This window comes from Marmota marmota, unplaced genomic scaffold (assembly GCF_001458135.2).
Source record: "Marmota marmota marmota unplaced genomic scaffold, marMar, whole genome shotgun sequence".
Taxonomy (NCBI): domain Eukaryota; kingdom Metazoa; phylum Chordata; class Mammalia; order Rodentia; family Sciuridae; genus Marmota; species Marmota marmota.
This window is the reverse complement of record NW_025999926.1, coordinates 139804-157154: the sequence shown is the minus strand read 5'-3', so window position 1 is coordinate 157154 and position 17351 is coordinate 139804. Positions and strand designations below refer to the sequence as shown.

Genomic DNA, 17351 nt, shown 5'->3' with positions numbered 1-17351 from the left:
TTTTGAAATACGGGCAGCAAGTGTTGAAACTACATGATGAAATTAACAAATTAGGAACTTAAGTTTATAATGTCAAAACATTCTTCAGTATGCTTTTTTGAATTATCAATTCTAAGGTTTTGACTGAGGCTTAAAACATGTGTGTGTGTCTGTGTGTGTGCCTCTGTGTGTGTGCCCAAATACATATATAAACACAGTTTCCACACATTTTCTAACATGTCTGGGCCTAGAGCACTCCTTGGAGGTAGTGCCTGGATTGGTTACTAGGTCATGTGACCTTGATAGCCTGTGATATTTTTCCTGCTATGTTGCTTCCTTGCACATATTTTGGTTTGTGTTTATCTTATCTTTTGTCATGTTGAAAGCCTTTTGACTCCATTTATTTCTCTCATTATTTACGTAGAGGAAAGCCCACACTAGAAGGTGTTTTGTTTTCCTAAAAGCCCTGCATGTCATGTATCACATGTAAATATATTTGAGAAACAGCCTTAGTTCCAAAAACTTCCACCATAATAACATGTAACATAAAACCATCCTAACTGAACCCAATAAAGTCTCTGCAGATCAGGTTCAAAGAAACACATTTTCTAAATATATTCAGTTCAGTTGCATGAGAATCTGTCATATTTCCTCTTGTGAGACAGACAGAAGATACTGCAAGTTTTTGTTTTAGCATGAAAATATTTTAAATTGCAGTCTTGATTTTTATACAGTCATGTCTTTTCGAATATGCTTAAAAATTTGCGTATGTTCTGAATGACCAATTTTGACCAGGAAAAGTTACTTTTCTGCAAGTATTTCTACCTTCAAAAAGATGACATGGCCAGTGGAGAAGTGTAGAGTAGGGTCCTTGCATTCTACCTGTGTTTGATCATGAACTCTGATAGTTTCACTCCTGCCATATGCTGGCATCATCTGGCATTTTAATTTAAGATTATTATTATTTATTAAGAGTAGTTTTGACTTATAGACATAAGTTATGAGTTATATTGCCACTATTCTTGGGTCCCCTATGGGCATTCCTTTCTCGAATTCAACTTTTGTTTTGTACTAGAGAGCAACCTGTAGAAATTCTTTCTGAAAGGTCTCCATATACTAAAGCTTCTTTTTCTTCACACGTCAAAAAAGTGTGCTCAGTTTGTTGTCACCCCTGAATTCTTACTTTCCAGCTTCTGGTCTCACTAGGGAGGGATGAAGGTGACCATCCCAGTAAGCAGATGACCCTTCTAGGAACGGGGCCTAATGTGGCTCCATGAATAACTGATGTGCATTGTGTGTAGTGCTTATTACTGAACTATTTCTATCTGGGCATAGTGTAGGTTTTCAATGTTTACATCGATATCTAAAGTAACCTCTAAGAATGAAAAGATTTGAATAGTGATATTTCTGACTCAAGTAAAAAAACAAAAAACAACCCCCCCCCTTTTTTTTTAACTCTTGAAAACACTGATAGTTTCTCCCAACTCTGTGATCTGAATCTAGGAAATAGTCTCTTTCAACCTAATGAGTCTTAAATCTAGCCAGCTTCTTCATGGTTTCTAAGAGTGTTTTGCCAATCCAATCTAGATGTTTATAAGAGTGTTCTGCCAATACAAACATCTCTAGGTTTTTACTCCTTTCTATTGGCAGTAACTTATTTTTTAAGGCTCCTTAGGTAGTTTCATGTTCAGATTTTCAATAGTGTATCTTTTCTCTATCCTTCCTTGGTGTGTCTGATTTTGTCCATATTTGCATTTTATTTCTTTTACTTTCTGTATTCTAGCACTGAAGGTGAAACAAATGCTCAGGGCTTGACCTCGGTAGTAACCAAAGAAGTGGCGTCTTTAAGAAATGTCAGCTTGATTTCAAGAAGAAAGGTGAGTGTCCGTCATGCCCAGGAAGGCTGACAGAATGGAAATGAGAAGAACTGATCTTAACAATGAAGTTGCTGAATTATGCCAGTTTCTCTGGCTCTCAGCCAACTAAACGTCTTTTCCTAAGAAGTCAGCCCTACTTTGGGGGAGGTAGGGACAACTATCATGGTGGTGGTAAGTACGACAATGAGATTGTTTGTATGAGTCTCTAACATCATTTCCAAACTTCATGAAAAATTATATATTTTAACAAGTAATTTTCTATTTACTATTCAAAACAATAATAGTCTAGAGTATCTCCTAATATTTGCATGAATTAGATTTTAATGTTAATATAAAATTGGAAGTGAAAACCTATTTTCATGATCTTGTAGAAAATGCTAGGGGAGATGGAACCATTTGATAAACTGGATTCGTCGGCTTTACTTCAGTTGGAGTCGGCTCTGGACCTAGAGAGATCATGCAGACAGGAGTTCCCAGAGGGACCTCAGGGGGCATTTCACTGGTAAGGCCAAGGGATACCTTGAAAAAACAATGATTTTCTGGTCATGGTAATGCATGACCGTAGTTCCAGCTAGTTGAGAGGATCTCTTGAGGACACAAGTTTGAGACGAGCCTGGACAACAGAGTGTGTCTCTGTTTCAACAAACCAGAAACAAACAAACAGACAACAGTTTGTAAGCTAGCCACAAAGCTAGCTTAGGGAGGGATGAGGGTCACCATCCCAGTAAGTAGATGATCCTCCTGGGAACCGGGCCTAATGTGGTTCCCAAAGCACAAAGCACCCTCTTCAAGGTTACACATTCAATCTTCCTATGACCTAACGTTTGGTGTTCCGAAAAATCAGATGTTATCTTCAAGATGACAAGTCATAATAATTTGAAAGTGTTTGATTCAATGCTTTTAACGTGTCTTCTTTTGCAATGTGTTAACTTCTGTGATTCTGATATCTCCACCAAATGGTATTGATAATAATGAATAATACAAAAACAGAGGCACCTAAGAGTCAAGCCTCTATTGTTTTTCCTTCTTCCTTGAAAAGGTCTCTGAGTCAGAAGCACCCCAAATCCTCTTGTGTGTGTACAAATGTAATTTGAAATGCAAATGGAATGAAGTCAGGAAAATCCTGTGACCTCTTTTTCAGAGCCTTTTAAATTCTGAAGAGTCTAATGGTGTAACATGTTTTCAATTTCAGCTTATAATTCACATTGCACATCTTCAAGCATGTCTTTTTAAAAAGGTGCCTCTTCCCACTCCATTTGCTGGATGGTGGCGAATTTCCTTTTCTTCCTACAACAACAGTAGGGCCAGTTAAATTCTACCAGTGTGAGTGCTAATAAAATAATTATGCCAGTAGTCAATAAACATGGCTAATGGATATATCAGAAGACGGGAGATGGTGTGACATGGGAGGATAAAAGGGAAAACATGTAAAATTCACAGCAGAGTAAAAAATACAAATATAACATTAGTTTTATACATAGATGTGCTCTCAAAGTCACGTAGTGAGAGAAAAAGAAATATGACTCCAAGGGCCAGGTTTTGTGTCTAAAGCCTTATTCACTTAACTGTGTTAGACAGTAACACTTGGGTCAACTTCAGTGCAGAATGTTGAATTACGCAAGACCAAGAGCTTACGTGTTCCGATGATCCATTATAAGACTGTACACACTTTATTTAATGTAAAGTGGGAAAGACATTTCTCAGTATGTGGTTGGTACAGTATGGATAGCTACCAGATGGCATCTGTGTGGCCTTTCAAGATAAAAACATGCCCATTCATCTTATGCTCAGGGCACGTCTGTTCACACAGAGCAGATCTGTGAGTCAAATGGAATATGGCGCATAGATTCACTTATTGGCCCAAGGTTTTGGTTCCCTGTGAAACAAAACCCAAGGTAATTCTATCCAATCTCCTTTATTTGGAATGTCATTTTAGATATGAAATTCAACTTAGCTGAGGATTCTAACCACAAAAGCCCTACATTCCTGTTTTGTGGGATCCAATTATAGGTTATTCACAGGCACTGGGCACCTAATGATGTCTTCTGTTCTTTTTGCCTCTTTTAGTAAAAGGAAAGCTAAAGTGAAGAAATACCAGTCTGACTTGTGGTTAGAAATCGAACGTCTGAAAAAGGGTGAGGAACTCAGATCTCAAGGCGGGGTGTGTGGGACGGGTTGTTGTGTAGACAGGGTGCTATGGCATTCCATTTCCATGGGCATCTTTTGGGCAGGTGGGGGAATAGCCCTCACTAGCTGGCTCGTGTGTGTGTGTCCTTATTTAATAAAATGTTCAAGGAGACATTTTGTTTGCTTTTAAATAATCCAGAGAGCTTTTTATGATAGCAAAAGCAAGATATTTTGCTTTGAGTGGAACTATCCTTATTTAATACCATGAAATATTTTGTAGAAACATATTTTTTTGCCATTGATAAAGTTTTCAAATTTATCCCAGTCATATCACTTCCCAGTTTTGGAATGCTGCCACATGTCACAGCACAAGACAAAACCATCGTAGAGATATGGGAGGTTTGCTCGTGTTCAAACTGGGGCTGTTTCTTAATAATGAATTAGCTGGTAGAACTTCTTATACACTTGTGTGACCCTCAACTTGCATTCCACGCTTTGATGGCACACACTGGACTAGATCAGAGGGGGTGGCCCTCCCTTGTCTGGTGCATATTGTGGAGGACGGGGGAGACTCCTAGAGAACTCAGGAAACCCTGGATAGCAGTGTCTGTCCCTTTAATATCTGTGAGTTGACTCTTGCATGGAAGTTAGAAGAAACACTCAAAAAGCACTCTAGTTGCCCCTGAAAAGATGACAACCAACAAGGCTCTAATTTAAGAGTAGTCTAGAGAGTGCTGAATGCAGGACAGGGTCCATGAGTAGCACTGAGGAAGCCCTGGCCCCCTGGGAGAGTGCCCCAACAACATAGCCTTGGCTAGAGCTTTGCCTACTGGGGATCACCAGTGAATGGGCCGCTCTGAGTCCAAAACCTTGACTGACAGCTTGACATGTTTCAAAAGGAACCTGACAGAGAAAGACTATCTATTACCACGGTGTTTTGTGAAGTTCACCTTTAGACCTAGTGTTTTTTTCTTCTTATCATGATTTTCTCTTTGAATACCACAGTGCATTAGCACACTTCTGCAGTGTCCTGTGACACCCTGCTTTATTTAACTCAGTAAACGATTATGTTAGTGATTCACATCTGAGTATTCATCTCCTGTCATTGTCAATGGCTCAAGGTGTCAAGAGGGGGTGGCCTTAGAGAACTTAAATGTGTGCCTTTCAATTCTGTAATATTTAAATCAAATTATAGTCATAGGGTCAATTTGAATACCATGCATATAAAGTTAGTAGTATTGCTAGATGATAAAGTATGACATTAAAAGAAATTCCTCTGAGGGGAAACAAAACTTAGAGTTGATCTTTTTCCTGCCTAAGTAAATAGTACTTTGATGTTATACAAGTTTTAAGTATGATTAACTATATTTGTTTTATGACTGTGTGTTCTTATCATGAATAACTCTGTTAAGAAGTGTCATAGTTGTAATCCCAGTAGCTCAGGAGGCTGAGGCAGGAGGACTGTAAGTTTAAAGCCAGCCTCAGCAGCTTAGCGAGGCACTAAGCAATTCAGTGAGACTCTGCCTCTAAATAAAATACAAAAAAGGACTGGGGTTGTGGCTCAGTGGTTTAGTGCCTCTGGGTTCAATCCCTGGTACAAAAAAAAGTGTGTCACACTAGAATTGTGGAACAACCAGTATAGAAAAGGTGTACAGGCTCCGTGGTTGAGGGTGTGAGGCAGGTGTGACCCTGGGTTGCATCCCCAGCACGAGAAAACTAAACAAAACAAAGGAGGAAAGAAAAGAAAAAAGCCTCATGTCATACTTCTGAAATCCCTTTGAGTCTCCAAAACTGTTTTAAGTCTTACTTAGTTTTCCTACAATTGGAAAAAAACAGTGATTCGACATGTAGGAGTTAAACAAATCATCAAAACTGATGTAATTTATTTCTGCATTTTCAGTACAGTTTACCATGAACTTGGTAAAGTGGTTGCTTTATTTGACATGCAATCAAATGATTTTAATGTAAATAATATATGTCAATATATAGAAACATTTGGGTTTAAATATGTATATGCCACCAATGGGCTTATCTTTGAAAAATGTAGTCTGAGAACAACTTTAAACTAGAATTAAGACTGAAAAAGTCATGGACATGGTTCAGTTTCCATTTTCAAGCTTCAAAAACATGTGTGGTTGCCTTCCAGGTGGGGTGCAGCAGGACTCAGGCCCATCTTCCCGGGCGCTTTTCAATACGACTTGCAATGCAGTGGCTCAGAAAGAAGTGAGTATGTGCTAAGCCTTCTGGGTGTGCTCTACTGCCACTTCTGGAATCACTCTGTTGTTCTCAAAATAGCAGTTTCCCTCTGGCAAATGACTGTTTCCATGTCATTCCATGTTAGAGGCATGGGGACCTGACAAACACACAGGAAGGAATCAGGTGTGGGTGTAAATCAGGGCTGAAAGGTTATATGATGCTAAAGCATCTGTATTAGAATTTAAATAATGAACAAAATATTGACATCATGAGACAAACCACACAGACTAAAAAGTGCATAAAAGTCCATAAAAGTCACGTAAACACAGGAAATATGACTGACCACCTTGGAACTGGACCTCTCCAGGTGACAGCCCACCCCTCTGTGCTGAAGGGAACTCTGCCTGCATGATCTGTGCAATGACTTCCCCTCTTCTCATTATATTTTTACAGCTTGTGTATGGACCATATGATTTAATTTTAGATATATGGCATATGTTCTTTTGTATCATCAAAGTTCAGTTTGTGAGTTTCATGCTTTTTGTGATGTGTAGCAACAATGTGTTTGACTGTATTGCAGTATAATATTCCATTCTATGGATATTTTATAACCATTTCATCCATTCTGTTGTTGATGAGTCTTTGGATTCATAATTCAGGAAAATGAACTCGACCAGTTGTTTTAACAGAGATCTCCTAAAACAGAGACTTGGTTAAAAATAGTGGAGAGCTAAAAAGGTAAAATGAGAATAGAGAGGTAACAGGGAGCACAATTCTCTTCCCTCAAGTATGGGTAGGGCCTGTGATGACAGAAATAAATCTCAATAAACTAGTAACTAAACTGACTGACAGTGAAAAAAAATACTGAAGTGGAAAGAAAATGAAAGATTGTATCAGAATACATACAAATAAAATGTAAGATGTTCTATTTGTGAAGAAAACCTGTAAGCCATAAGCGAGTAGAAAGAATGCTTTCCTATTGACTAAACCTTATCTGACAAAGACTGATATAGACATGTAAATATCAAATGAAACTTAAAGCAAAAAATTATTACTGGAGGTAAGGAAATGCACTCAGTTGTGATAAAAGGTTACTTTTACTTAGAATTCATACTAATTTTAAATATATATGAACTAACTAATATGACAAAATATATGAGAATTGACTGAAATACAACAAAACTAGACAAATTCATAAATGATAAAGGAAGATCTAAAGACACATTTCTCAACAAGTGACAAAAACTATTTGAATGGAATGATTAAGAAGACTGACCGAGAGGAAAAATATAGACAGAACATATAACACAGGCTGAATACATTTTCTTTCTAAAACTGCAAAAATATTCTTAAAAATGATGCTGGATCACAAACTAAGTCTGCACAAATGTCAGGGGATTGGTTTCACGGAAAATATGTTCTCTAACTATGGTTAGAGAGCTGAAGTAGAAACAAATATTTTATACCGTATGTTAAGTTCTTATATGTAAAATAAGAAATACATTTTAAGTAAACCATCAAAAATGTTATATTTACATAATGAATACATGTTTTAAGTAAGCTGTCAGCCCATGGTGAAATTCTAATGGAAATTAGATAACATCTGAACTGAATAATAACAAAAATACTACATATTGAATGTAGCTAAATCAGTATTTAGAAAAAATATAGCTTTATCTACATAAAAGAGAAAATAAGAAAGCCTGAAAAGTTATGAATTAGACATATATCTTGAGAAGTTGCTAAAACAATAGCAATTTAAATCTCAAAGTGTGGAAGGCAGAAAGGAGTAACGTAAAAGCTGCAATTGATGATGCAGAAAAAGTAAGACAAAATAGAATAAAACAGTGAATTTGATACTTTTGACTTTAATAGATGTATGAAGACATGAATTGGTGTGAACATACTTTATATACAGAGATATGAAAAATTGTGTTCTATATGTGTAATAAGAATCGTGATGCCTTCCGCTGTCATGTATTTGAAAAATAAAAGCAATTAAAAATACTTTTGACTTTTCAAAAAATAAATAAAATGATAAAAATATACTGCAAGATCATTTAAAGAAAAGGATAGAAAGTAAAGGCACATAAAACCAGTATCAAGAATGATAAAAGGAAACATCATAGCTGGGGCAGATAGTTAAAGATAATAACAAAGTATAAACTGAATTCAGGCTATTTTGAAATATGACAGTATCTCATACCAAGATATGTGAAACAGTTTGGGGACAAGCTATTAGAAAACAGGGCCTAACAAATTCAATTCATGAGAGCCATGTCCAAAACATGAATATTTCTATAACCATTGGAGAAATCATGGCTGTTGTTAAGTATCTTCCCACAGATTTAATCCCAGACCCAGGCAGTTTCTTTAAACATACAAGAAGGAATGAGTCCAGTCTTAGACAAAATGTTCCAGAAAACAGGAAATGAGGGGACACTCCCTGTGATGGTTAATATCTTACGTGTTAACTTGACTGGGCCACAGGATGCTGGTGTATCTGAATGAGGTGAACATTTGAATAGGTAAAATAAAAAAAGGAGGGGGGGGTCCTGGATAGTACAGAAGGTCGACCCTTCTGTGGATGGCAGGGATTCCTGCCTCTCTGCCCGACCCGGCACATCTGTCTCTTCCTGTCTTTGGACTTGAAACAATGGCTCTTCCTGGTCTGGAGCCCGTTGCCTTTCAGTCCGGAAACCATCTCTCCTGAGTCTTCAGCTTGCTGACTGTAGATGTTGGAACTTCTCAGCCTCCATAACTGTGTGAGCCAATTCCTTGCAGTGAATCTCTTTACACACACACACACATTCCAATAGGTTCTGTTTCTTTGGAAAATCCAAACTAAGATTTTGGTACTAAAAAGTGGGGTGCTACTGTAACAAATAACTAAAAGTGTCTAACTGGCTTTGGAACTGAGTAACAGGGAGAGAGTCTGGAAGAATTTTGAGGTGCAGGTTAGAATAAGCCAAAATGCCTATTGGGAATATTGGTAGTTCATGGACCTCAGTGGTGATTCTGGTTGAGGGCTCAGAAAGAAAAGGAGAGCTGGAGAGAAAGCACACCTGACGTTTCTTAGAGAACACACACCGCGGACAGAACGCTGGTAGAAATATGGATGCCAAGAACCATTTTGTGAGGCTCAGACAGAGCCTCACCAGAATGGTCAGGTTACTGGGAACTGGAGGAAAGATGATTCCTATATGACGCCAAGAAATAGACTGAACCGGATTCTAGTGTTTTGTGGGAGGTAGAACTGGGGTCTCTTTTTTACATGTGAAGATGTAATGAGGATGCAGCCATCTGAAAGCCAAAATGACAGCCATCACCAGACCTCGAACACGCTGGCGCCCTGAACTTGAACTTTCTGCCTCCAAAACCGTGAGAATATAAGATTTCCATTGTTTAAGACACGTTTTTTTTGTTTGTTTTTTTGCATTTTGTTAGTGAGACTCTGTTTTAAAATAAAAAATTTTTAAAAACAGAATTTAAAAACAGGCTGGGGTTGTAGCTTGTGATAGAGTGCTTGCTTAGCACCGGTGAAGCCTTGGGTTCAATTCTCAAAACCATACATGCAAACAAAAAAGTAATGATACAATAATAGAGCATGCTCAGTTTGGTTTTATCCCATAACACAAAGTTTGGCACTAAAAAATGAATCAGCATAACTTAACAGATTAAAAATCATGTTTAAAAAATTTTAGTTGTAGATGGAAACAATACCTTTATTCTATGTAGTTATTTTTATGTGGTGCTGAGGCTCAAACCCGGTGTCCCCATGTGCTAGGTAAGTGCTGTACCTCTGAGTCACAATCCCAGCCCCAAAATAAAAACTATATTTTTAATAAAAGTCTGAAAATGTCAGATGCAACTCAATAACATTTTGCAACAGAAAAAAAAGAAAAATCCTCATTCCATGTTAGAAAAGAATTGCCTTAATTTGATTTAAATGATAAACAATGAAATCTACCATTCTCCTTTTTATGTTTATGAACAAAATAAAAAAGCCTGCTCTGATTTTCAATCCAATATGATAGGGATGATGTCTGTCCTGTTAGGTTGCTGTGATGAATTGCCATAGGTGTTCTGGAGGCTGAAATCCTACGATGCAGGTGCCAGCATGGTTGGGTTCTGGTGAGGGCCCTCTTCCTGGTTTGAAGATGGCAGCCTTCACAACTGCTTGCTCACATTGTTGGCATGTGAAAGAGAAAGCAAGGTCTCATGTCTCTCCTCCAGGGGCACAAATCCCAATAGGAAGTCTCTCGTCTCATGACTTACTTACTTCCTAAAGGCCTCATCTCAAAATATCATCACATTGAGAATTTAAGGTTTAACATATGAATTTGGGGGTTGACGAAGGGCCTTTTCAGTAACTTATTAGACATAATAAGAATTTAACAAAGTGATTGGATACTGAGTCAATATACAGAAATCCAATACATTTCTATATGCCAACAAGAAACATTAAATAATAACCTTTTATAACAGACACCATTTAAAATAACATTAAAAAATCTAGTATTTATAAATCTAATGATCGCTAGAAGACCTTTGGGAGAAAGATTATAAAATCTTAAAAAAGAGGCATTAAAAAAGTTCTGAATTAAAAGACAGTAACATATTCCTAATTTGAAAGACTCGCTGTTCTAGGGATATTAAATTTGCCTATATATATATATATATAATAATAATTTAATCAAGGTGGAAGATTTTAATATACTAATATACTATCTCAAGATTTAATATAATTATTATAAAAATCCTAGTTTTCCCCTTGCAATTTATATGGAAATGTTAAAATCCAAGAAAGTAAAAATGCTTTTGAAGAACAATTGACTGAGCTTGCTTTATAAACTTGTAAATACCTATGATAAAACTATAGTAAAGTTAAAAAAGACGATGCTATTGGCAAAATTACAAATTATAAACCAATGGGATAGAACAGAGTCCTGAGAAAAATATTTCTTTATGGGTACTTATTTATAAAGCCAGTAATATTCATTATAAAGCTAGTATTGCAAAGCAGTGAGAAAAATACCAGCAGAAAAATGAAAAGACAAGCCTCAATGTAGAGAAAAGTATTTGCAACACCCAGAATCAACAAAGAGCTCCCATCCAGAATGCATGAAGAGCCCCAAAAGAAAAAAAGAAAAGAAAAAAACACCAGCCTAGTGGGAGAGTGTCCAGGACTTAACAGATACTTAATAAAAGAAGAAATCCAAACAGCCTTAAACACATTAGACATTCTAAGCCTCACAAGATACCACACAGTTACCAAAACGGATCCAATAAAAAGAATGCAAAAGACAAGCGAGGGTGAGACCCAGTAGCGATGGGAACCCTCAGGTACTGTATTGCATTCCATTCCTAGAAATGCATACGATAAGAGCACACCCATATGCCAGGCAAGAACATTCAGAGCAGCTAAAACAGGAAAGAACCCAAATGTTCATCAAACTGCAATGAATAAAGAAATTTGGGTTCATCAGTATAATGCCATATCATTTAATGATAACCCTCCCCCCAAATTGATACAGCTCACAGCAACACAGACAAATCTCATAAGCATGATTTTGAGTTAAAAAAGCCAGGCTCAAAAGAGAACATACCATGAGCAAAACTAAAATGTAGTGTTTATGGATGTATGATTCATGTGAGAACATTCTAAACAAACTCAGGAGGTGATCACTGCCCACAAGGTAACCTTGAGGAGGAGGAGGTTGTGATGGACAGGGAGCACCTGCAGGCTCTGAGGTACCAGCACTGCTCCGTATTTTGACCTAGGTGTACTATTGTGGGTTTTGCCTAACAATAACTAATCGGCATCACGTGTATGACTTATGACCTTTCCTGTGTATTTGCTAAATTTCACATTAACAAATTGATGAGAGAGAGGGAGAGGGAGAGGGAGAGGGAGAGAGAGAGAGGGAGAGAGAGAGAGGGGGAGAGAGAGAGAGAGAGATAGGGGGAGAGAGAGAGAGAGATTATGCAAAGCAGAGGGAGTGTCAACTGGTTTGGCTGAGGCTGAAAGGGTGGAGCATAGAGAGCACAGCTAATAGAGGTGGAGGACTGAGAGTGTGGGCAGTGAGAGGAGAGCTGGCTTTGCAAGACAGATGTGGTCTTGTCCTCAGGCAGGTTCCTGGCCCTGTCCTCATAGAATAAACCCATCACCCACAAGTGACAGCTGCTGCTGCCTGTTAGTTCTGACCTTCAGCACTGGGCTTCCTTTGTTGGGAGACTTCAGGATTTCTAAAACATTAGCCACGTAGAAATAAAGTAATCAAGTACCAGGAATCAACCCACTAGCAGACTTTTACATTCCCCACACCAAAGAAGCACCAATTCGATAGTATATGAAGGTGTATCATAATTTCATGATAGTGGTCACATTTATTAACAATGAATTAATAAAAGAAGAAATCAAAATAGCCATAAACACATTAAGTTCTAAGTTGTCCTCAAATTGAGGAACTGAGCACAGTATTTGGGGATTTAAGCCACGTGGTTGATATTTCCTTGAACTGAAAACAAATTTAGGAAAGAACTTAGGAAGTATAACTATTTCCTTTGCATGCCGCTGATTCTTTCTGTGACTTATTATGTGGTCTGCCTCTTGAAAGAAATTTTTGGTTAGCCCAACCATGACAATTTTCTCAGTGGTGGCTCTAATACTAAGAGCCACTTGGGGCTAGTCGTGTTGGCCTCTCCATACCTTTTATGGGCTCCTCAAAACCCTTAAATCCACAATTAAAATGGCTATCACCACCACAGCCACTATCACCATCATCTATGCGTAGTACATATGAAATGTACAGGAAACAGCATAATGCATACTGAACTAGGCATAATATCATCATCCAAACTAAAGCTAAGCTAAGAAATTTCTTAACATTACGTATGTTCACCACAGGGCCAGTTTTCCCTTCCCTTCCCTTGTAGTTCTGGGGATTGAACCCAGGGGAGCTCTGCCACTTAGCCATACCCCCAGCCCTTTTATTTTTTATTTCGAGACAGGGTCTTGCCAACTTGCCAAGACTGGCCTTGAATTTGCAATCTTCTTGCCTCAGCCTCCTGAGTTGCTGGGATTACAGGTGTGCACCGCTGTGCTTGAGGGCTGGTATTTCTATGCTAGAAAATAAGCAGGTCATTGCGTTTGCACCATAAGTTGTGTTGTTGATTTCTTTGACTTTTCATTTAATATCTACTATGAGTACCTTCAGGGATGGAATTTAAATCTTGAGTTTCTAGTTCATGTCTCTGTCACCCACTCTGGGTTGAATCCACTTGCTCAATTATTTTGATGTCCTTGAACTTCTACTTGGAATGGAAGGGTGGCAGGTGAAAGAGAAGAACTCTGTAGTGCCCAAGGTAGCAGCATTCCCTTTCATAATGCACTGTGGTCGAATTATGGCTACAGTCTTGTAAATTGAAGGATTGCTAATCAGAATACTAAAATTATGTTTTTGTTGTCTGTTATTGTGAAATGCTGTAATGTTCGTGATTTACTTCCTCCAGAGCTGGGGATTCTATACAGTGGTTTCTTGAACATTTCTCTTTCCTGATTTGTTTTTGCAGACTGACGCAGTCGAGAAAGCATTTGAACAAAATCTGAAGATCAAGTTTTATATCAGTTCGGAATCCGCGTCTCCTTCTTCACACAGTGGAGACGAAGACAAGCCAGTTAAGGTGCCTTCCTGGGGTCAGCTGTGTTCCTAACTGTTCACTTGTAACAACCAACAACAACAAAAAAGACAGAACACAGCTCATTGCAAAAGCAGAATGAGATTTCTCTCCTCCTTGAATGCATTGTGTTGTTAGGCAAAGTCTATCAGAGATTACAGAGAAAGTAAACTAGAGATTATAGACAGGTTTAGCCAACAACACAGGAAGATTTGAAACTCAGAGGGGAAAGTAATTCCTGAAAATCAATGAAAAAGACACAAATTCTGCCTTCATTTGAACAGTGAGCTTAATGAAGTGAGGTTTTAAAGAGCAGAGAACATAGTAATGTGAACTATGAAGTGGTCAGGGCAAATAGGAAGGGACAGAATTTGGCAGGGACAATTCTTTCATTATTTGTATTGCTTCAATTTACATGAAGAATTCATGATGTGACCGGAACACTTCATATAATCAAGTCCAGCACTATGTATTAATAAGGTATAAGATAGTATTTGCAAACTGCACTTATTAAGATTAATGTCATATCCTTTACATGATAGTACATGAAGTTTTATCTTTATGTGAGGTTTTATCTTCATGTGCATCCGAGTGCATGATTCTTCACAAAAGAAAATATTTCACCTGGGAGGCCAGGGGTTTGGTATCCCTAGGTTCACCCTCTCTCTTCAGAAACAGTATTCCCTTTCTTCTTTGCATCTCACTCAACCTGATTCTTTGCTTCCCACTTTATAATCCTGGGAATGGGATGGAGAGCACTGACAGGGGCATGTGGTTTAGCTTGGGAAACTTCAAAGTAGCTTATGGTCGGGCCAGACCTTCTTTTCAAATTCTACCTAGAACCTCTGAAATATTGTTAACAGTTCTGTTTCATTGTTGTAAAATTTTAATTATCAGATAACAAAATCATGAATAACAAAAATAAATATAAGTAATTCTAAAAATTAATTATATGTAAATAATTAAATTATAGAAGGACGCACAGACAATTCCTTCTGTTCAGAAACCCTACCACTTTCACAAGTTTAGCAAAAGGGTTTGCTTAGTTTTTCTTCAGATTAAAAAAAATGAAGATGATAATTTGGATAATTTAATAATTTCAATTTGATCCTGAAAGAGTTGAACCAATCTAGCTGAATTCTTCTCCCTCCTGAGAGGTTATGGGGTATCTTGAAATGGTGTGCACCTTTCCTGTTCTCCTCCTTATTCTGACATGTGCATGTTTGCCTAAAGTGCATAGGATTGCTTGGTCTGCTTCAAACATCTACACAAATGTTATCCCCAATTATTTTGCAGCTTCTTTTTGATACTATTTATTCATGTTGAGATAGTTCATTCATTTTAACTACTGAATAGTATTCCTTTATGTAAATGTATTTCGATTGACATGACAGTGTTCCTCTTGGTAAATATTTGTGTTGATTCCATTTTTCACATTTTACAATTTTCTATTGTCATGAGCCCTTAGGACTTGCTTGCTTATATACAAATGGGAAAGTTTGAGAGTTATTGGCCAGTAGTAATGCATATTTTTAATTAAAATTTTTGCCAAAGAGTGCTTTAATAGTTTGGGTACAATCATAAACTTCACAAAAATATTGCAAATACAGTATAACTTCATTTTTTCCTGGACTATTTGAAAGTTGCTGTCTGATTTTATATCACTCCAAATACGTTAGAGCATATTTTTTACAAATAAGAATATTCCCCAGATTGACACAATACAACCATTGTGATTGACGTTGATGCTGTACTGTCATCTAGTACCCAGATCCTATTCAATTTTCACCAGTTCTTCTCCTTCATAGCAAAGGGTCAAGTTCAAAATCATGCATTGCAATTAGTTGTCATCTCTTTGGTCTGTTTTGATTGGAACCAGTCCCTTAGTCTTTCTTTGATTTCATGACCTTGAGACTCTTGAAGATGACAGGCCAGTGATTTGAAGAATGTCTTTTTATCTGTTTATTTCTTCATGATTTGATTCAGATTATGTATCTTGGCAAAACTATCACATAAGTGATGCCACAGTCTTCTCATGGTGTTCTATCAGGTGACACATAGCTTCTATTATTTTATTTTATTTTTTTGGTGGTTCTGGTACTCAAACTGGAGGCCTTGCCCATGCTAGACATGCTCTCTGCCTCTGTGCTATACCCCCAGCTCGAGAATTTGATTTATTTCATTACTGGTGACGTCCACTTTGAATCCACTTTGACCACCGAACTATCACAGGATATTCCAGGCCTCTTTAGTACAAAATTGCTTTTTCGTGTTTTATAATTAATAAGTATCTTGTGGAAACTGTGGAATTACCGCATTCCCTACTAAACTTTAAGTTTATTTTTATCAGTGTAGATGCCAGATTTTTTGTTTTACCCAATGGTTTATGATCATTATTGTCATTGTTCTGATATTCTGTTGGTTGAAGATGTGGCCAGCACAAGCATCGTAGACCCACTCTGTATCTTCTTGACATATCTCCATTGTTCTGAGCACTTTCTTTCCATCTGGCAGAATGTGTTAGCTCATCTTGTATTGCTCCAGCCCTGAATTCAGCCATTACTCTGATAAATATTCATTGTCTTCGTAAAGAACAGGATTTAGAAGTCAAGATCGAGATGCTGGATGTATTCATTGCTGTTCACGTGTCACTCTTTCCTTCGATTGGACAGAGATAGAGAAAAAAAGTTTTCCGTGTCAGTGTGTCTTAGCCTATTTCATGCTGCTCAAACTGCAGGCCCTGAAATACCACAGACTGGACCATTTATGATGAATAGGCATTTGGCTCATGGTTGTGGCAGCTGGAAAGTCTAAGGTCAAGGGACCAGCTTCTGGTAAGGGCCTCCTTGCTGTGTTATCACCTGGTGAAGGGCAAAGAGACGGGGGAGAGACAGAGCAGAAGAAGGATAAGCCCATTCCTAGACAATTGCGTTAGTCCATTCATGGGGGTGGACCCGTGTTGGTGGGATTCCTTCTTATTAGGCCCCAACACTGTTAGATTGGAAATTAGGTTTCCGACACATGCTTATTGGAGGACACATTCAGCCCATAGCACAGCCTGTAAATAGAAATCTACCTACCATGTATGTATTGCCCCCCTAAAGACTTGTCTATGAGAATTATGAGTTCACACAAACATAGATACCTCTATTTCCAATCCAATAGCATGTTTTATTCGAGGTTAATCTTTTTTATACTTATCACTATGATAGTGAGAAACCTATACCTATTTGACCAATTCCCCTCTCTTCTAGTCTACCCCCCTTTTCTGAATCTGGCCCTTTCTCCTCCCACCTCAAGGGCTGTATCTGCCCACTCTCGACAGCCCCCCAGAGCACACCTTTCTTACCCTGCGTGGGCAACAGGACTTTTAGAACACAATCTGCACTCTCACTAACAACATTTAAGAGCTCTTACTTCCTGATCGTAACGTCAACCACCTGCTGCTTCTAGACATCTGAATTTTTGAAATTCTAAATGGTATAAAATGGT

General features: G+C 37.9%; 1 protein-coding gene across 1 annotated transcript in view; it reads left to right on the top strand.

Annotated features, from left to right (window-relative positions):
* The first annotated feature begins 1761 nt into the window (after nucleotides 1-1761).
* Nucleotides 1762-17351, top strand: part of LOC125615862 (serine/threonine-protein kinase MRCK alpha-like) — a 42102-nt gene continuing 26512 nt past the window's right edge. The window contains exons 1-5 of the mRNA XM_048800281.1: nucleotides 1762-1856; nucleotides 2228-2358; nucleotides 3924-3991; nucleotides 6130-6206; nucleotides 13755-13865. Coding sequence (XP_048656238.1) covers nucleotides 2231-2358; nucleotides 3924-3991; nucleotides 6130-6206; nucleotides 13755-13865 — 384 coding nt within the window. The 5' untranslated portion in view covers nucleotides 1762-1856; nucleotides 2228-2230. The remainder of the gene's footprint in view (nucleotides 1857-2227; nucleotides 2359-3923; nucleotides 3992-6129; nucleotides 6207-13754; nucleotides 13866-17351) is intronic.